At 40.1% G+C, this 21,862-nt stretch overlaps 2 protein-coding genes and 2 non-coding genes across 4 annotated transcripts; all 4 read left to right on the forward strand.

Annotated features, from left to right (window-relative positions):
- Positions 1–516: 516 nt before the first annotated feature.
- LOC103711521 (uncharacterized) lies at positions 517–3,652 on the forward strand. The gene is made up of 2 exons (XM_008797692.6): positions 517–1,614; positions 3,292–3,652. The coding sequence occupies exons 1-2, from the start codon at positions 685–687 to the stop codon at positions 3,376–3,378; spliced, it is 1,017 nt and encodes a 338-aa protein (XP_008795914.3). The 5' UTR covers positions 517–684; the 3' UTR covers positions 3,379–3,652.
- A 2,727-nt stretch (positions 3,653–6,379) lies between these two features.
- Positions 6,380–10,709, forward strand: LOC103711522 (large ribosomal subunit protein uL5-like). Its single transcript, XM_008797693.6, has 5 exons — positions 6,380–6,498; positions 6,581–6,685; positions 9,146–9,188; positions 9,281–9,476; positions 10,330–10,709. Exons 1-5 carry the CDS (start codon positions 6,496–6,498, stop codon positions 10,520–10,522), a joined length of 540 nt encoding a protein of 179 aa, XP_008795915.1. The 5' UTR covers positions 6,380–6,495; the 3' UTR covers positions 10,523–10,709.
- On the forward strand, positions 9,660–9,751 carry LOC113463019 (small nucleolar RNA snoR1). Its single transcript, XR_003386556.4, has one exon. It is a non-coding gene; the product is annotated as a small nucleolar RNA snoR1 (small nucleolar RNA).
- Positions 9,926–10,019, forward strand: LOC113463018 (small nucleolar RNA snoR1). Its single transcript, XR_003386555.1, has one exon. It is a non-coding gene; the product is annotated as a small nucleolar RNA snoR1 (small nucleolar RNA).
- Positions 10,710–21,862: the final 11,153 nt, after the last annotated feature.

Genomic DNA, 21,862 nt, shown 5'->3' on the forward strand with positions numbered 1-21,862 from the left:
GAACATTGAACTTTCATCGGGAGAAATGATAATATTTTGGCGCATCTTTCTGATTTTACTTTTTTAAATAAAAAAAAATTATTGTTCTCTATGGTTGGTAATTTTACTTTTGATTGTTGGCGACTCGATTGTTATAATGTATGCATAAAAATTTCCTCCTGAGATTGACATAAAATGTACAAGATCATATTATACCACAAACATATATGAAGCTGCACGTATCATCTTTTTTTTAAAAAAAAGGTAATGTTATTCCGGACCATCACTCAAGGTTGATTATTACAGTCGGGCGGCGAACTTATGACATGACTGTTATAGGAAAAAGAGTATCACATATGAGAAGAGTATCCCTGGGGCTCATAATATTCCTGGGGCTCATAATATTCTTGTGGAAGAACACTAAATTGTTGTGACTAATCGTGGTATGTATGTATATTAAAAAAAGAAAAGAAAAGAAAAGTCATTAATATTTTTTTCCGAATGAGAAATAGTTACCGATGTTGCTGAAACGCATGATCATGATTTCGCGGTGCAATCAAGCTTCACTGAAGCCTAGAATCCAGATCCGCATTCTCTGACTGGATTGCCACCTTTCTCTCGTTCTCCCTTGTTTCCTTTCCTCATGTCAACCCATTCCCTCGAAAAACCTCTCTTCCCTTCTTCCCACCCCCTCTCTCCATCCCAATGGAGCTGCCCGTCTCTGATCCCCCTCCGGCGAAAGATGCCGCACCCCCATCCCACTCCTGCCCCCACTGCGACGCCGAGATGGTCCACAAGATCGCGCAGCTCCTCCTCCCCGGCCTCGCCACCGCCTGCGTCGACGCCACTGCCGGCAACCTCTTCTCCGGCCCCTCCTACGTCGCCGTCGACCTTCGAAAAGAAATGGTGGAGCACCTCACCCAACGCAGCCAAACCTACCTCGCCGAATCGATAATTCATCCCGATGACGCCGATCTAGATCGAAATCCCACGGAAGGGAAGCCCGACGACCCGGCCGACATCGTCTCCGACCTCATGGAAGACTTCGCCAGCTCGAAAAGAACCATCTTTGGCCGCGTCTCCGGCTGGCTGCTGAGCGACACCCGGGAGGACAAGATCGACGATTTCGGTCAAGAAATGGAGATGAACCGATTCTGGCCGATCGACAGAAGGGAGTCCGTCTCGGAAATTCTGTTACGGAATCTGGATTTCAAGAACGAGTTCCATTGCCGAATGAAATTCGACACGGAAAAAGCGCTGGCCGAGCATAAAAACGGATGCGAATTCCGGCCGGCTGAGTGCGACAGCGAGGGCTGCACGGCCAAGTTCTGCGCGGCGCACAGGGAGCGGCACTACGCGGCGTGCCCATACAGGGTGGTGGCGTGCGAGCAGGGGTGCCCGGAGAGCCTCGTCCGGCGGGAGATGGACCGCCATTGCATCACCGTTTGCCCGATGAGGATGGTAAATTGCCCCTTCTTCCCTGTCGGGTGCCAGTCCGCGTTCCCGGCGTGCGGCCTCGCGCGGCATTGCACGGAGTTCCTCCGGTCGCACCTCCTGTGCGTTCTGCCGCTGGTTCACAAGCCGGAGGGGTTGTCCACCGAGGAGATGGAACGGCGGGCGCAGCTGCTGGAAGAGGTAATAAGTGATACATTACAAAAAACAGTTAGCTAATTGAATAAATCATTAAATCTCAATTTAATCTTAGAATTAGAAAACTTTTTCAGGATTTCACATTTCTTAGTGTTCATCTTTTGCATCATGTTCGGATTTGAAGGATGAAATTACTACATAGATTGTTCTGAGAAAGGACCTAGTTTTAAATAAGATGTAAATATTTGCTCGAATTTTTTATGCATCAACTGCTGTAGAGAAGTGGTTCTTATGTGCCTTTATACTGTCAAATTCTCGTAGATAACCAATTGAACATTTAAAATCTGACATTATATGTGAATTGAATACATAACGGCTCTAAGGGTCAAATACTCAAACATATTAAGTTAGGACTTAGGAAGGGTTATGTCTGTACCAAGGTTTGTGTGTTTTAAACTCATGACATGTGAAGCTCCTAAATTGCCGCCATTCTGCTTAAAAGTATCAATATAATTAAAGAATCTCCTAATGATAATGTTCGAATCTCTTTTCTTGATTGGGAATTGAGAAGAGCATGACTGGAATCTGATAGTAGAAGAAGTGATTGCTACATCGACAGGGTAGAAATGGTGCACTATTTTGAAGGACATATCACCTAAACTGAATCGGTTTTGATCAGCATCCAGAGTTCATAGTGATTTCCTTTTAGTTGTAGGAGGGGGAAAAAAAACAGAAGAGAACAAACCTTCATGCGTTCTGCAGGTTGGAAGTTTTAGATAGCATGCTTGTCATTTCTGGTTTCGATGCGAACTCCCTATTCCACATTTACATGCTATAGATAAATGTACCCCAAGGTACTATCATGTGTCATAGGTCTCTCCTGTTTTTCTATCCTCTCCTTTTGGCTTCCTTTTCTTATTTTGGGCATCATAATGCAACATTTACTTGTTGAGGTTAATCAATTTTTGGCAGTAGATTCATATTGCTAATCGTGTTAAGGAATGTTTTCTTTAGTTATTCTTAATGAGGATGGATGATGGAACCCTTAATAGGACTACGTAGTTAAGACAGATTCGAAAATTCGATCCTCAATTCTTGTGATAATGTTTATGACCATGCTTATATAAGCATAACTGACCCAATGAAAAAAAATCTAGTAATAAATATTCAGGTGGCATCTTGCCACCCCTACCATCAAAAAAGGAAAAAAGGAAAAATCTGGTCTTTGTTCTTATCTTGTAACTAGCATTTTGGTTTCTAAACAGCATATAATGGATATGATGCATCGTTGGATGGGCAATATGGTGGGTTGTATATGCTGTTGCTGGATGGTAATGAGTTTGATCAATGAGAATCTAAATCTATTATCTAACTGCTAATATGTTCTGCACATAATTCCTATTCAAACATCCATGGAAGTTGTTATTAATGTTGCATGCACATTTCGAACATTTGTACAAACAAGTGGATACACTCATTCACACATGTTATTATACCTCTATGAAGGCCATGACGCATTGTCGTCATTTTCCTTTTTTCCTCCTTTTGGTCCAATGTGGAAGAAAAAATTAGGGTGATTTCATTAAAATATTTTCAGATTGGTAGATGTAACTCCAACATCGACGGTCCTGCAATCATTTTTTATAAGATGAAGTTTTTGCAGATTAACACATTCACAAAATCATGCCATTGTGCTTTTTGTTATCTTATTGAATTTGGCAGCAAGCTCAGGGTGAACTATCAGAAGCTTTGGATGTAAGATCTCTAACATTTGCGATAAAGGAGCAAGAAGCAGAGATAAGAAATTAGTAGGCGACCTCCTTAAAGATAGCTAGAGGATGGAGTACAAGATACCCGGCCAAAGCTCGCACTACATGTCAGCGAAGAGAAGTCATGAGATGAGACTCTCGGTGCATTAACAGTCAAGCATACGTTTTACGCTTCATTTTTCTTTCCAAAGTTCTCTGTGATCATTTTTGTTAGAAGGAAAACATTGCAGATCCTTTCTTTTCCATCAACTTTTGGTGGGTCTTTGTAGCTAACAATACTTGTTTCTATCACTATGTTATGTTTGTTCTGAAAAGCGTACAGGATTGAGCATTTTCCATTATGTTGAGATTTGAGAGATGGGAATTTCAGGTAATCAGTGTGGTGTGAAATACACTGATAACTCTAAAGATTGCACCGAACACATCGGAATAGGAATGCAGTAAGGTGTAAAAGCCTGAATATGTTGGCCTCGAGCCAATGCATATCCTTGGACCATGCGTAGAAATTTAATAGGAAAGAAAAGGAAAAATGAAGCTAGGAGTTGGAATTGGTCATCTTTCAAAAAGATCTATACAGAGAATTTTCAGATGCAACCTTCAACATGGTGTCTTCGAGATGAGCAATGCTACGGTCCGCCTGGGGGCCCAGGGGCGGCTCAATATATTTGGGGGCCTAAGGCGAATTCATTAAAAGAGGCCTTTTTTTTAAAAAATAATAATTTTTTTTAATAAATGCAAAATATTTTAAAAATTCATTTAAAAATAATAGCTATTAGATGTTCCGAAATTAGTGCTTACAAGTAGTGAAAAGCTATGAGAATAGGGCCCATTTATGCTCAGCTATTAGTGTTTAGAAATCTAAACCTTTCAGCACCCTTTAACAACCTAGCTATTTGCATTCATCTACACTACAAATGCTTTCCAATGTATGTGAAGAGGCCCTACCCCCAAAAAATTTACAACATACCTGATCACATTAGAAGATAGCCCAAGCCAAGGCCTTGTTGAAGAGGACATTTTCTTTTATCATGCTCACCACAGACCTCACCCCCTGGCCCCTCGAAAAGCTAATCAATCACAAAAAAAAAAAAAAAAGGAGGTTGAGCTCATTAAACCACACAATATCACTCCCAATTCTCAGGAAAACCCACCCCTCTACTTTAATGGCCAGATGCAGCCCAAACCCCCCACCACGGCACCACACCACCATACTAAACCCCTCAGCCTCCATCCTGAGTCCCTGACCCAATTCCTCCCTGGCTGGCGCCTGGCTGGCTCCCTCCATCCCTCTCCAGAAGACACCCCACAGTCCCCACCCCCTCCTCCCTCTGTCCCTCACCAGTCACCACCTCACCCCCATGCTCACCCGCCCCAAAACCCCCCTCCCTCAAGTCCTCAACTTCGAGTGGTGCATCGCTCTCCTCCAGACATGCAAATCCCTCCTCACAAAAAAAAAATAGAACAAGATTAGAGATCAAAAAAGAAAAAAAAGGGAGGTTGACGAGATCGAGAGGGATGAAGCCAGGAGGGACTAGGGAGCCCGGGTTCTTGACTTCTTGTAGCCGGAGCCGGGCTGCCGGAGGACGGTGGACGTGGACCGTGGTCTGTGAACCGCTGGCGCTGACAAGATCGAGAGGGATCAATGGAGCCCAGAGGCCGCGGAGGCCGGAGGCTGGAGCGGCGGAGGCCGGAAGTTGGAGGAGCCGAGCTGCCGAGGAGAGCTGGTCGCTGGAGTCTGGAGAGGAGAGGAGGTCCGGACAAGACTCCGGAGCAGGGGCGGCCCAAAAACTGAAGCTTTGAGAAATGGGAAGCCTCAAGGGGGGAGGTTCAGCAAAGAAAAGGTTCAGGAAAGAAAAAAAAAAAGCTCTGGGAGAGAGGGGGGGGGGGGGGAGCACTGACATTGTAGCCCGTTGTTTGTCAATTCTGCCCGCCTACCTATAGCCCGTAGCCTGCTGCCTGCTGCCGCCGGAAAGCACTGACACTGTAGCGGTGCCTCCTATCCTAGGCAAAAAAAAAAAAAATCGGGGCCTTCCTCAGGCCGGGGGCCTTAGGCGACCGCCTCAGTCGCCTAAGGCTCGAGCCGGCCTTGCCTGGGGGGCTCATATTATGAGGACATAAACAATTCTCTTGCCACGTCACATAAGAGGATTGGTGTAACTTGCGAAATTATTGTTAGTACATGAGATATGATTGATTATGGAATTGCCAAATTGTAATTATGTACCTATTAAACTTTTCTCCTTTTATCAAAGACGAATCCTACCTATGAATTAATATTTGAGGCATCATTTTCCTTGCTTATAATGTCATAACAAATCATGGGCGAAGTAGATCTCAAAAATCAATATCCTATATTTGCATGCAAAAAAAAAATGCACATCAAAGTCTAGCTTAGTGCCTGCTAAACAACTTAAAAACTATATTGTTGTAAACTAATACAACTGAGTCTATCTACATCTTGACAGACTAAACAACTTAAAAATTATATCCCTGTAACCTCTATCACTTCAAAGAGGCAAACTCAATGAACCAAATTAATGAGGGGAATTGAACATATGATCAAGTTGAGTCAGATTGAGCATAACAAGCTATCTAACATGTGGTTGGCCTTGTGATATTACCAAATCAATATAGCCTCAGGGAAAATGAGTCTCAATTTACAAATTGGAGCCTTATTGTCTTCACCTCTCACAAGAAATGACAAAATATAAATTTCCGTTCCATGGCCTTTGGTCGTTCCCTCTTCAAATACCTACTAAACTTATGGGACTTTTGCTTCACATTGCCATTTGTTCACGGGACCATCATTTTGACGATGCATAGACCGCAATCAATAGTAGGCGTGGGATCGATATCAAGCAACGAAGGAACGTTGGAAAATACTTTTACGAATCGCAAAGTTAAAAAATAAATTTAGGCAGGTGGCTTAGCCACCCCGGTCCATTTCCCTGTCTTCCCACGATCGGACCGTTTGATGTCGATCCCACGGCCACCGCTGCATCCTTACACTAGCTAGCTTTCTGTAGCGACTCATATCGAATCTCCGCGAGGACCCATTTATAAGGCTTCCTAGGGTTTTAGCTCTCGGAGTTGCCCCCCTCTTTTCCGCTGAGAGCCGCCCTCCCTCGATCCAGAGAGCGTCGCCGAGCTCGCAGCGATGGTATCCCTTCTCTTCCCTATCTGTCTTCCTCTCCTCCTTCTATCTCTCCTTCTGCCTTCTTGATCTCTTCTCTCTCTTGTAGGCGTCGGAGAAGCAATCGAACCCGATGAGGGAGATCAAGGTCCAGAAGCTGGTGCTCAACATTTCCGTCGGAGAGAGCGGCGATCGCCTCACCCGCGCCGCCAAGGTAAACCTTCTTTTCCTCCCCCTTGCGTCGGTTTGATCTTTGTTGCAATCTAGAGACTCGGGATCTATTACCGGTAGAGTTTTCGGTGACACCTGTTTTAGCTAGGGTGCCAGGGTGATGAAAAGAGATCATTAGTCAAAACTCTATCTTTTTATGATTCTTGTGAAGCTGTGAGAAAGGAAGGAAAATGTATTTTGAGCAAAAATTATCTCTTTTTTGTTTCTTTAAAAGTAGTAAGGATAGGTACTTCTGGTGATTTGTAATACCGAATGCCAAGATTGTGAACTAAAAATAATATGTTTCCGTCCAAAAACATTTGCGTTGGACCTTTCAAAAGATGCTTTATACGAAGAATCAAAAATTAATTTGAAAATTAACTTTTTCATCTAAGTTTTATCAGTTTGTTCCATCGGGTTCGTCAATTACTTGTGTTGTGGAAATAAAGTTAGCATTGGTCTCTTTGATATTAGTAATGGGTTATGTTAGATATGATATATTCCTGGAAGTTCGTAAATATAGCTCCAAAACTTTTTAGATAAACCTTAGCATGATAAGCCCCAGGAGGGGAATATAAGTAACTTGTCAATTAGGAGAATATAATGTATTTGCTTCTTTCCAATTTGATGTGTCCGAAACAGTCACCGTAACACAATTGTCAAATGCTACATATACAATCTTCAACATAGTGGTAACTGTTATTTTGCACTCTTCCATGTCCATGATGTATTATTTTTCTAAAATCCGTGAATAGTTTTAAACAGTTCTTTCCCAAAACATATTTTTATGAGTTTCCTGGCACAAATTTCCCTTTCGTGAATTTTTCCTTTATGATTGAAACTGTTGATATCACTTCATGTTAAGTTGAATTGGTCATGCATCTAGATCAGGTAATCTTGGACAAATGCCAAATCTGACCTTGGGCTTTTAATATACATAATAATTTCCTGCCTTATGCTGCCAACATATGGTAGAGATCATGATCTCTGTGCTGCCATTTTTCTAAACAAGTTATATAGAGGATTGCATTTACGGTCATCTTGCATAAGATGTTTGACACTAATTAATAATCAGTCATTAAGAGTTCTGTTTATCTTTTGGAAAAATATTTCTGCTGCTATATTTTTTCAGCCATCCACTGTTACGCTTTGCATAGCATGGGACTGAATCATGTTAGATATGGGGTAGCAAATTTTGTAACATCTGTTACTTGATGTGGTGTTAAGCTGAGTCTTTTCTTCCTCAATAGACTAAGCACTTCTATGTCAATGATGTGTCAGCTTAAACTATTGTAAATGCCTTTGCTGAGGCATTAGTTGTATTAATTTATTTATTTATTATTTTTCTTTTCTTTTCTTTTCTTTTTTTTTTGGGTGGGTGTGTTGGGTTGAAAAGGATGAAGTGATGAACAATATTTGACAAGGATGGCCCGGCCATACTCGTGTGCTAGAATAGATTCTCATAAAACGGTATCATCAATACTCTATGCTTTTAACAAGGTTCCCACTTATTCCACTTGCACAGTATTTTAGGCATTTGTAAGGGCTAAGAAGTTATTGCACTTGCATTAATGTTATATGAACATTTAGCCTTTAAATACAACTTAAAAGCTGAGGAATAAAGGATACATACGAAAATTTCTTAGAAGCAATTTGGTGGCATTGTTTGATGATTGGTTGTTTCTTAGAGAAATCCTATGATATATGGTCGTGTCATAATATGGTGGTCATTAAGGAATAATAATCTGCCAAAGTTTTGGAGTATAAGTGTATGCTTTAGGCACAACAGTGAGTTGAATGTTTCTTATTTTTTTATTGGTGGTTTCCTTCCCATGTTGTTTCTCAGTCTTGCACTAAAACATGGCCAAGAATTTTTAAGTCTCCGTCTCTCTACACTCATCAGTATTGGTGCGGTCTACTGGTATTTGGACCATCTCATGGCGTTTTATCATATGGTAAAAGGTTTTTTGATGCGATGAGAGTAGGGTTGAATGCTAAATTAAAGGCCTAAGAAAGGCTTTCAAGGACGAAGTGCATCAGTGTGTACAACTTAAATGCTTCCCTTGCCAATGTCTTTCTCTTTTCTATGCAGAAAGAGGGTTTCTTTGTGGTGTTATTATTATCTAAAGGTGCCTGTGATTAATTATATGTGGCAATTTTGGGTCCTTGATTCTCATAACTGCATATAGATATTAATGAGCAGCATTTACCAAAAGGTGCCTGTAATATCTTTGTGCGGGTCTCCTTTTTCCCGTATTTTTCCTTTTCTTTTTTAGACATTAGAGATAGATGCAGCTGTGCAAAATTGTTCAATGGATAACAGTTGTGTCAGGCAGATATTGTTTCTCCTGAGTTCATGACTGGGGGATTTAATTCTATTGTGTGTGATTTTTATAGTTCTCATAATACATGCACCATGAATGCATTCTGTTGTCATTTTCTAATGTTCATGATATGATTACAGGTGTTGGAACAACTGAGTGGACAAACTCCTGTTTTCTCTAAAGGTTGGTAACTCATTTTCATAACATTTGTATGTTGACTTGAAATTTTTAAATTGTGTAGCTACATATCCATAATAAGTTCTTTGATTATACAGCCAGGTATACTGTTCGGTCTTTTGGTATCCGGCGCAATGAAAAGATTGCTTGTTATGTCACCGTTAGAGGTGAGAAGGCAATGCAACTGCTCGAGAGTGGGTTGAAAGTGAAGGAATACGAGTTGCTGAGGAGAAATTTTAGTGATACTGGATGTTTCGGCTTTGGCATTCAGGAGCACATTGATCTGGGAATCAAGTATGAAATTATTCATTCATTTACATTTTTTTTTAAAATTTTCTTTAATAACTGATAGGGAAAAAATCATAAATCAACTGATACAACAAAAATCATAAATCATAGCTAGTTAATGACTGTACAGTTTAATGGTACATTTTAGATTCTAACTAGCGATTCCGGTACTGATTACTGGGTGGGAATGGTTGTGATGAGGAATGCTTCTTCTGACACCTCTTGTACGAGAGGGGCTCAAAGGGAACCCTTCGATGAGCAGAGTAGCAAACTTCTGAGCCTACTCTTTCACCACCTACTTTCCCTTTGCATAAATTAGTAAATCATCTATTGTAGAAGCAGTTAAAATGATATAAACAAGATTTAAGTTTATGAGATTCCAAAAGAAACAGTATGCTGCATTTCCTTTTTCTTTCTTCCCCATTTTTATTGGTTTAAATGAATTTTGTTGTGGTGGCTATGACGAGTTTTGCTTATTTCTGACACCTCTTGTATGAGAAGGGTTTTTCTTAAGTCCTTCCATGAGCAGATAAAGCAACCATCTGAGCTTTAGTGCATTTGCATCAGCTTCGAATTCCTTCAAGCGTGTCTTTTTTTTTTGTTTTAATTGCTACCGCAAACTTTGTTGCCATGTCTATCTGTTGGGACTGTCAAAATTTTTTCCAAGGATTTTCTTTCTTCTACTACTAGTTTTCATGAACATTTTTTTTGGGTGAGTACTTCTGTATGTAGGTTCTGGGCTGATAGGCTTGCCAGTCCAGTTAGGACTTCTCAGATATTTATTGTTTTGCGATTCACCTGAAGTTATTGGTTCGAGAAAACCCTTTCACAAATATTATTATTTATGACTTGTGCACAGGTATGATCCTTCCACGGGTATATATGGGATGGATTTCTTTGTGGTATTGGAGCGTCCCGGCTATAGAGTTGGTCGCCGCCGCCGCTGCAAGTCTCGTGTTGGGCTTCAGCACAGGGTTACAAAGGAGGATGCCATGAAGTGGTTCCAAGTCAAATACGAGGGTGTCATCCTCAACAAGTCGCAGGCTACCTAATAATCATAGATGTATTGTCTTGTTGTCTGGTGGACATTCTGAGGGATTCATCATTTTCTGCCTTCTTAGGTTGTCTGTTGGAGCAATTAATTAGCGATTTTGCCTAGTGAATTCTTTTCATCCCGTTATTAATGCTACAACATTTTCTTTTTCAGTCATATAAAAATGACCATGATTGGCAGTGAAATTTTCTGAACTCTAGGGAAAATGGAGATTGTTTTGGGTGGCTTCTATTTTTTGTCTAAGTGTTTACTGTAAGGCTGTCGGAGGTTTTTATCTTCATTGCTTTTATGGTGAATATTTTTTGAAAACCGGCATGAGAATCATCCATCTTTTTTATCACGCCAATTTAAATTTCGGTCTTCCAGTGTGTGTTTAAACAAAAGTATTGAGTTTGCCGTATACATTCTTCCGCTTCAACACCGCCGGTTTCAGGCTTCTCTTCCTCCACGTCCGGATCCCCGACGAAGATGGTGAGCGAGCTTTTAGATGCCTCGTTCCTCCATTTTTGGTGCTCCCGTTTAGGTGATGCCTGCTGCAATCAAAAACGGACGCAATAATTAGAAATTGTTTCCGTTCGAGTACGTTTCTGCCTAGGGTTGCATCCTGTCATTCATTTTCCGTTCTTTTGCCACATTATGCCTTGACCACCCCACTCCACCACATTTCTTTTTCACTTGATCTATTAGTGTAGTCTTTTCTAGGAATCCTTTAGTATTTCTAATTTTAATGCTCAGGACAGTTCATTCTGTACTGTTTTGCAGCATTCAATTGTTATTTAAGTGATTCATCTGATTAGTTGCAGGAATTAGAAGCTGTTTCCTGTCTACTTTTTTTTTAAGAAAGAAGAATTAAATTTTTTAACCTGTTTGTTTAAATGCTTTTGTTCATATTATGCGTAAAATAACTGCAAAATTGTAAGAACCGGTTCATTTAAATCAGGTTCACTTAGGTCTTGAGTCAAAGTCGGCGGCTGGTTTGTCAACTCCAACCAAAAAATTGATTGGCAAATCTTGCCGTCTTCAATTCAAATTTTGCAAAAAAAATTTTAGGGCATTCTCTGTTCGGACACCCCATTGTTCCGGCTGAGCAATAGTGAGCTAACCATCTTACCGATCAATATTACGACACGTCTAGACTCGCCAGAAAGTGCGGCACCCACCAAAAAGTGCCGCACCGCTAAAAATAGCGGCACGGGCCTCGGAACTCGCTGCCATGGCTGCAACCAACTCTCCTTTCCACCGTCTCCCTTCTAGGAAAGCTAATGCCTTCCCTCATCGCCATCGCTTCCTATATAACAAACCCATTCCCATACTTCACGTCATCCTATTCTCTTCAGGCTCCTTCACTGTTCTACCCTACGACGTCTCTGTCTCCCACTCAGCGGCCGAGATTGCTGCTTCGCCAATGCCGGAGACCGTCGCCCACTATACTCTGTGCATGATAATGAATTGATAAGATGGTCGTGTATTTTTACTTTGTAAGGTTATTTGAACTATCATTAAAAAAAATGTTATGCTAGAAATATTTTATTGTAATAATATCACTATCTGGATTTCGAGGTGATATTTATGAAAAAAAAAAAATCTTAAGGACCCATACGAGCGTATATTTAATCTCACATCAGTTATTCTAACTAATTAAGACCCCAAAGTTCTAAAATTTATGCTCTAATACCACTTTATGTATTATACCCCACCCCGAAAGCACAAGTCAAGCACATAGTAGACAATAGCATGTTTTGAGGCTTAAATCCCTCTGAGGACATGCAATGTTGCAACCCAAAACCTTACCTAAAAAGACTAGCCAAAAGGTATTTTTTCAAGTTCCTTATTCCTGTAGAAGTATTCAAGATCTTCTTGGCGAATAACTGATATGGGACTAAACATATGTCCGCACGAGTTCTCACATGCTCTCCCCATTCAAATCCTAACATCCTCGTCAGGCTAAGAGTTCAAATTCATTCGAATCTAATCATAACCACCATGATCAGCTCGTGTTCAGCCTCCATGAATTCATGCTGTCGTGTCTTCTAATCCACATAGGCTATGGGCCGAGTTCGCTTAGATACCATTTGTTAAAGCATAGAAATTTTTTTCTAGGACTAGCATTATTTAAGTCTGCATAATTTGTATGCTTGCGAATCATAATCGATGATTTAATTAGGATTATTAGTGATAGCAAGACTTTAATCATGATAAGTATGATTAGAGTATTTTCTTTACACGCTTATACTTCGGAGCTATATAATTTTTGGTTTATTAGAAGGAGTGGACTTGTACTTATATCCATGGGCTCTAAATTGTATGTTTCTACCCAGAATAGGAGTGTCGTTATGATTGACATAGTACACATATCTTGCAACATGAGCATTGGCGATTATGTGTTTTAGCAGATTTAGTGGTCCTGTATATGGACTTTGATGCAATTCTAGGTATGGATTGGTTGGTTGCTTATTATGCTATAGTGAATTATTTCAGAAAGAATGTAACTTTTTAGAGCCCAGGGCAAGCCCCATTTAGCTTCACTGTGAAGGAGTAAAACGTTTCTATCCACATAATATTCTCTATCCAAGCTTTCCGGCTACTGAAAAAAAAAAAGGATGTGCAGCTAGGCATTGCAACCAACGCTCGGTAGAAGGAACCAAAGTTGAAAAACCGATAGCGAAGTTCTCTAGTGTTTTCCTGAAGGACGTGCCGGGACTGGGACTGTCTCCAGAGAAGGAGATGGTGTCCTCCATGAGTTTGATTGCTGCCAATAGTATGTGCTTATTTTTTGCATTTTCGAGGCATTTTATTGAGAAAAAAAAAAGATAACTGTGCAATTGCTTAAAGTCTCCTGTCTAATATCAAGGTATGCATTACTAGTTTCATATAATAATTTTTTACGTATGTTGCTGGTAGAATAATTAATAATGGTATCTTGGTCATGATATCACACTAATGAAATCCTAGAAAATTGTGCCACTGGGTGTATTTTGCATGTAGGAGCAGAAGAAGTCGCTGCATTTTCTAAAAGATTGTACCATTACTTCTTTCTTGCTTTTTATTGTTTTTTTTTTTTTTATGTTGAGACTGAACTGTTGTTTGTTGGGAATGCTTGAGTTTCAGAGCTCTGAGATAAATGAGAAGATTCCTGGCTGACCATATATGTTTACCCCCTTGTTTTCGGTTATCAACAAAAGCTCTGATGACATGGACAGAATCTATGCGTCACCTGAAGATTTCCAAAGCATGAAGCAGAGGGACAAGATAAGAGGACTTCCACTTGCTGGAGTGCTTTGTAGGACGCTGCCATCAACTTGGGGTAATGGAAATTGGCTGAATCCTCATCAACCTTTTCCTTTTTTCCCCGCCTACAAATTAAACATGGGATGTAGTTGACCATTAACTAGATTCTATTGGAGGAAGCTAAGTTCAGGTTGTTTATTTTTCCCTTTCCAATGCGGGTCATAGATATGCTGTGAAACATGGACTAAGAAAGGCGATCCGATGGAAGTTGCATGCAGTGAGGTGAACAGAGTCCACCCAGATATTTTATTGTTGGACGTCGTGGACTGGGTCCCTTCCAAAGGTATTATACTAGCTCCGGCGCATATTTATTATTTTGTTGCGATCCATTTTTTAAACAAATGTTATCCGTGCGATCCTTTTGACATTGCTAGCTTGTGCTCTGTTCAAAATATATGGCAGAACAAGCTTTATGTTCTGAACACATATGACAGGTGTTAGGAGTGATGAGCTTAGGGTTGATCACTAATACAACCCACCCAAGCACTAGAAAAAAAAAAGGAAGTTTGAAGTCATTGTGCTTGTCACAGGTTGCACAGATGTAAGATATGAGACAACCCTCTTTAAAGCCCATGAAGCACTTTTCATGATTCCATAAGATATGCTCTGCTCCAGTCATTATAAATCATATGTTATGTTGCACACAAGTGAAAAGTCATCACAGGTATAGCTGGAGGCTCTGATGGGCCTTTACATGTGTACAGAAACTTGAAACAATGCTGTAACAGCTAGTAATAGCAGAATAACATGCAAACCAAGTACTTCAAACATTTTCAACATTTTGAAAATAAGAGAGCAAAGTGGGTGAATGCCTTGTATTCTATTACCATCTGGAGGTTTCAATCATATAACTGCTGCTTGGATCTTAGGGACAAACCAGAATATTTTTAGATTGTGAAGAACGAATTGAGACGCTGTTTAGCCGATTGCCTTGTTCCAATGTTTGCTATCTTCGTAGTGTTCTGTATTCTAGTAACCAAAGTAGAGATGATGAGTAGAGTAAATGGAGCAAACGAAGCTATTCAACTTATGAATCTAGGGAGGGTGTGCAAGAGGAGAAGTGCCTGTTTATAGTTTTGATGTTTTCAGGCGCACCTAGCAGATTAAAGAAATGGACTTGGAAGGAACTGCAATTGCTTGCACAAATCAATGGGAGCAAAGTTAGTTGCTGCCATATATATATATATATATATATATATATATAGATAGATATATAGATAGATAGATAGATAGAGAGAGAGAGAGAGAGAGAGAGAGAGAGAGAGAGAGAGAGAGAGAGAGAGTCAATAACCTTTCGCCTATTTGGGATAGGTAAAGAGAGGTTGCTTATGTTGGACTATTGGGACATGGGGCCTGGAGACAGTCTTTTGCTCTTTGCATGGGCCTCATATTTCTGGATTGTCTTGTCTGCTTTTCCTCATCTGCTGCTTTGCCATCATTTGGATGGTGGCTTCTTTTAAGAAATTGTATTGATGGCATCCAGGCATGATGGTAGTGATATCGCTTTTGATTGGAGGCTGTGCTGAAAAGAAGAAAAGTTGAGTTCACTCAAATAAGTTTGCTAGGCTGGATTTAGTTCGATGGGTTGATTGACTTTCTTCTAGGCTAGCAAATTGAGGGCTGTGGGATCCTTCTTGCAGAGTTATAATGGAGGTACTGCATGGATGTAGCTTTAGGGCCTCCACTGTCACCTGTTTATTCATTTTTGATTATGGAAGCTAGCTGTCTCCATTGTTGACCTACAAATTCTGGTCGTTTTTGACTTTACATGATAGTTTTTACCAAGAAAAATAGTTATATCAACCTCATGCACCTCATTCATCTTTAGTTTTTACCAAGAAAAACAGTTTTCCATTGGTTTTTCTTTCTAAGGGTGCATCAATCCTCTCCAGATTCTAAGCTTATCCGGTAATACTTAAGCCAGAGTCTCAAGCGCATGTGCATTAAATTATGACTAGATTGATATGATTGGGAGTTTTAACAGAATTCGTAAGAAATTAAAAATTAACCGAGAGGACCCTTAACCTGAATTTCTTAAGTTGGTATGTGTCTGTGTATAAGTTGTCGAGTTCTCAAAATTTTTGTTTGAATTGCAGTCAAATTTCCTACTAGAACTCCGATCATTGAAGACATGGTAGTGGGGGAGGTTGGACAAAGATAAGGGCAAACAACGGCAATTTTAGAAAACTAATATGGTTTTATATCACGAGGGTACATTTTAATATGGTTTTTTTGATATTGATTAAAACTAATATGGTTTTAATCAACATATAAGGCATCTCCAAAGAAGCCATGTCAAGTGGGTGGACTTGTGGTGGTGACTGCGGTCCTGTTAGGTTTTGGCCAAGGGATGACCTTGAGCTTTCTCGTTCTTGTTATAAATGAATCAAATGATATATGCAGCATGAAATCCAACATGAATTTACAGACTATGTAGTGCTCATTAAAAAGATCCTGGTCTTTATTTGGTTTGAATTTCAAGTGATAGCTTTGGAAGTCTACATTTAAAAGTGTAGATTGCTCTGGCAGATACAGAGGCTGAGTATCGTGCACTGGCAGATACTACCTCTGAGTTTTTATGGCTTCGATGGCTGCTGCATGATATGAGTGTTCCTTTGACTAGCAGTTCTCCTCTTCATTGTGATAATGTAAGTGCCATGCAGATTGCTCGTAATGATGTGTTTCATGAGCGAACGAAGCATATTGAGATAGATTGTCACTTCATTCGGCATCATATCAAGCAAGGTACTCTTCAGTTGATATATGTTGCTTCTGCGGACCAGCTTGCTGATATCTTTACGAAGGCACATCCACCGGGGCGTCATCGTGATTTGGTTCACAAACTCAAGATGGCATCTTCACTCCCATCTTGAGTTTGAGGGAGGATGTTAGCTTAGCTTTAGCTTAGCTAGTGACATGATCTGATAATATAGCCGTTGTATCTGTACATGAGCTGTATACAATAGCCACCTTCTATAAAAGGTGGGCTATGGATGGTTTCTACTTAGTAAGAAAAGATCTTCATCTTCTCTTCTCCTCTATCTTAACAAAAAGGACGCTACCCAGTTATGGTCCTGACGATCTGGGATCCTGCGAGGGGCAAGCTAGGGACAGTCCTAATCTCTATCCTTTTTTTTGGAAAAAAATTTGCAGCAGCACCATTTCAACTTTTTGCGATTTGCACTTGCATCCGAAACTTCTAATTTTTTCAATTAGATTCTAAAATTTAAGATTTGGTTGCAATGTACCCTAGCTGTCCATCTTCGTTAGGATCCATGAACATATGATTATCGAGTGACATAATTTTAGTCACTATATTCCCCTCCTGGATTTGGAGTGGGGTTAGTTTTTTTTGGCAGGAAGGGAGGAGATCATGTGGCCATCATGAACTCCTTCCCATTCCTCTTTCTTTTAGTTGGTTGGGTTTTGCCTCACTTGGTTTGGGTGTGGTTAAGACAGGGGGAGGAGAAGAGAGCAGAGGGAGGGAGAGAGAGGAACCTAACAATGGTGAATCTCAAGCATGGCAATGAAGATATGGAACATAATGAAGTCAAGGAAGAAGATGAAGGAATGGGAAACACACACACACAGAGAGAGAGAGAGAGAGAGAGAGAGAGAGAGAAGTAAGTGGTTTACTAATAAGAAACAGAGAGAAAATGCATTGTGTGAAAAGGGAGGATAAAAACCTGACCGAAGATATTAGAGGATAGAGGGTTTGTTGGTATGGCTATGGTTACAGAGTTCTGACAGGAATATGTTGGCACTCAGATCATTGTTGTTAATTGCCACTTGGAAACACTGGTTATGAGGTCTTGCTTCCCTGCTTTTGCTTTATTATCTATTTGAATCTTTGCATTCCCCTTCTCAGATATACATCTCTTTAATCTAGTGAGAGTTCATGTGCTTGCATTGTAACTCCAAGTACCCAAACAGAAGAAAAATCGAAACTTTATTGGCTTCATGCTGCGAAGTCAACATTGGAAGCATTTTTTAAATTAAAAAAAAAATGATAGATGAGAATAAAACAACACTTGAAAGACTAAGTGATAGATGAAGACACGTTCAATGGTATTTGAGTGAGATGTACAAAGGAGAGATACTATTATGTTACTAGCTATGATGCGCTAAGACTTCAGCTAGAGTTTTGTATGTGCTAGTGCAATGAAGAGGGTGCAGAAACATAAAATGATGAGAACTCAAATGTAAATGTGAACTAGGAATAACAAGAGTCGGAATAGGTAAATAGAGAGAGCTGCAGATTTTAATCCATGGAAGTTATAGAGATAAAGAACAAGTTAGGGTGGTATTCAGAGGCCTCCATTGAGAGGGATTTCTATGGAAGGAGAGGACACCTAAAATGCACTGATGGAAGTTTCTAGGAGTCATTTGATGAAGCCTTCTTGGATAATATATGGGTCCACAGTAGCCAAGGATTGCGAACGAGGGGGTTCATAAACCCATCTATGATCTAACATAGATGCGAGTAAAAGCTCAGAATCTTAATAAAACAAGTTTCTCATAGCTATAGCATTTTAATATTTTGATTTATGGTTCGCATTATTATTATTGATATTACTTTTTCGAGGACACATTGCGCAAACCTAATCACTTTCATCAATTACGTGAAAGAAAGAGAGTAAAAACAGAGAGATAGAAAAGGAGGAAAATCGAGTTGCTGTTGCTGTTGTTTTTTTTTTTCAAACTATTGGAAGTGGCAACGGTACAGTATATGCTCTGCCAAGAAATGAGGTGGATAGTGATGTTTCTCGCATTTTCCCATTTCTAAAAATACCTGGGTTCATAAGATCATAAGATATGAATGCAAAATTATTCTTTAAAGTCATGATAGCCGTGACTTTTTGTGTAAGATGAGATTTTTCCATTGGTCACGTATCAGATGACAAAGTAAATCAATTGCATGCTGTATTCTGAGAATGTGCACTCATTATCTCACGTTTTTGTGTATGACTTTTGTGTATTCTGAGAATGTGCACTTGTTCACCTGTTTCCTTTTGTCGCCATACAATTGCCATCAGCAGAGTTTCCTTACAGAAATCAAAAGAAAAAAAAAATGAATTTGTCTTGATACGCATGTTATCGCCAAGCAAAACATAATCTATAATCCTGTCGGTTTGTGCGCATCACATGATGCATATTTAATTTAATAGATGTTCTGATGTCAGATGGGGAGAACTAATATCCTTATTGAAATCTTCCTTTCCATGCTGAGTATTTGTTTCTTCGGATCAGTTGTTCCACATGCATTTACAGGGTTTTCGTGGGGACTGTGAGTGAAGCATGCAGATTGTCCTGTTATCACCATCAAAAGGAAGGCCCTCCACAGGATCCAGTTGACGGTTGATTTTTTTTTCCATGATGCAAACTTGAAATCTAAATCTCAAACTTTTTGATAGACAACACCACCACTCGCAGAAAACATCCCATGGGCACATACTGGAAAAAAAAACAGGAGTAGCTGGAGAGAACTTTTGATGCATGAGATGGATGCACTTACGTATATTACACAACAAGAAGCAATGCAAGCTATCTTAAATTTCCTATCGTCATTTACTTGTCTTGGCTCCAGCAGATGCCCCATCAGTTTCCGGATGCTTGATGGTACTACTACTTTTCGGTCCACTTTTTCCAGCAGGTCCGGTCTCACCTTTGGCCCCCCTCTCTCCTCTGGGAATTTTCAACTCGAACACATCTTCTATATCACCTTTGGTGGCGTGAGAGCGGTGGTCGTGCCTGGGTTTTGGTCGGGAGAGGCGCCGGGCACAAAGCCGGCCAATGACACAGGCGATGGTCGCGAGAACCGCAATTATGGCAAGCACGATGAAGACCGGCCCGAACGAGCCTTTGGAGTAGGAAGAAGGCTGGGTGGAGATGGAATGTGGGTAAGCCACCGTAGGCTGGGGGAGGGAGGACATGTTCTCTTAATTAGAGCTTCTTGGCATGCACTGGTAATGGAAAGGAAAACGAGAGGTTTTCTTGCCTTCAGGAGCTGTGCCTTCTTACTGTGGCCAAAGGAGGTTCTCAGGGAGGTGGCTTTTATGGTCCATCTAAAGGAGCAGGGAGGTGTCTTGCTTTGTTAAAGCTAGATGGTATTCCTCTCTCTTTTTTCCAGGAAATCTGAGCTTTGGAATGCTTGGGAGCAAGAGAAAGCGAAGCTTTGGAGGCAGCGAGGCTTTAGATCTGGATGGGAATCGTACGGGGTCGAGCTTTAACATTTTAATTGGACCAAAGTAGGGGAAGAAATCATTGCGCTCTCTCCTTTTTAACGGATGGAAGTGGGACTGCCCGAAGACCGAAGTCCCATTGCCAAGCCACGCGAAATTAAAGGCTAGCATATCCTTCCGAAGGCCATGCGAACTTAGCATTTGCCTCCAAATAGCAAACTTGTTGTCTCTCGAAGCTCATCGTGTTTTGCCGAGCAGTCCGTGTGGGGAGTGAGTGGTAAATGAGAAACTAGTTATGAGTGATGATGAGAGCTTCCGAGTTGCTGTTGTAGTTCCTACTTCTTAGCGAGGCCTTTCCTATTTTGCATGTTAAATCCAGGCCAAACATATATATATATATATATATATATATATATATATATATATATATATATATATATATATATATATATATATATATATATATATATATATATATATATATATATATATATATATATATATATCGAGAGGCCAACAAAACAGTAAATTGGATAGCTCCTTATGTGACTAACCATTCTTAAGAAACTTTATGATACATCCGTTTCAGAAAATAAAAAAAAACTGTGCCCGATGATGAGGGAACACGAATAGTAGCGGTCGTGGTGCCGCAAAAGAGAGTCCAGGACCTGTAAAGTGGAGTGGGGTTTTTAGTTTTTAGTTTTGTTTTACTTTTTAATTTGATAATGAAAAAAAGAAAGAGGCTCAGATTTCGCCAAAATCTTTGCGGTCCCGTTCGATTCTACAAGTACAAGTTGGGACATATACTTCGCACAACTTACATTACATGTTTCCTCACCGATAAAAAAAAAAAACAGCAGTCCAACTTGCATTACATAGTGTCTCCTGCCAGCCAGCCAATGAGACCGTAAACTTGTTATGTATTTGATTCCGAGCATTCTATGTTGCTTTAGCAGCTTTCTTGTCCCCTTTCATGTGCTGACTGGCCTTTTTTAAGTTAAACGAGCAGCGTTACAGTGAGTATAGGAACCGTGCATGGAAAAAACAAAGCGTTACAGTGAGTGCATGAAAAACAAATGATGTGCAAGTGCAACTCTTGTATTCTCATTTTCCATCCGGCGTCCATCAGATCCAATTCATGGGTTTATGTAGTTTGATTTTAGCTTTTGGGATGCTTTCCTATAACATGAGCCCATATTTAAAATAGGCCTGTGAGGCTCGCCTTGCATGCTATAATAACCAGCCAACTCTTATCAGCTTGCGAGGAAAATAAACAGTAAGAACTCGAAAGACGCTCAAACCACAATTCAAGATCTCGTCAAACCAATGGCTATATTAACGATCAAAACTTCAAGTCCCTACATAAACATCCGCAGGTCCCATGCTCGTGATAAACACAAGTTATTAACCATCCCACTCCTTCAACTATAACTTAAGTCTTCTAATCCATAGAACTCAAATCACGGCAGACTTCCTCAATAAACTCAAAAATGGGTGGATTAATCCTCCTTTACATCAAGAAAAAAAGAGCTAAAATATGAAATTATAACAAAAAGATGTTATATTCCCTGCTCAGCATCTTTGGAAGAGCGAACAATAACAATGTTAACTATTTCCATTCTTTTCATTGTACCAAAACTCTAGAAAAATATCCAATCTAATCATAAAATTATTTTTTGCTGCATCATCATCAGATTGATTCGAGGAGATGTCTCAAATGGATTATTCAAATGCTGTCCTTTCCTCATTTATGTGCATAGAAAAGGTATATTAAATTGGAACAAGGTACCTTCAATAAAACCATGTGCAACCTACATACTAAATTCTAGATCATAAAGAAGGAAACCATAATGCACATACCCGTTTTC

The sequence above is a fragment of the Phoenix dactylifera genome, chromosome 15, assembly GCF_051530095.1.
Source record: "Phoenix dactylifera cultivar Ajwa chromosome 15, Ajwa_hap1_PhDact_Kaust_v1.1, whole genome shotgun sequence".
In the NCBI taxonomy this organism is placed as follows: domain Eukaryota; kingdom Viridiplantae; phylum Streptophyta; class Magnoliopsida; order Arecales; family Arecaceae; genus Phoenix; species Phoenix dactylifera.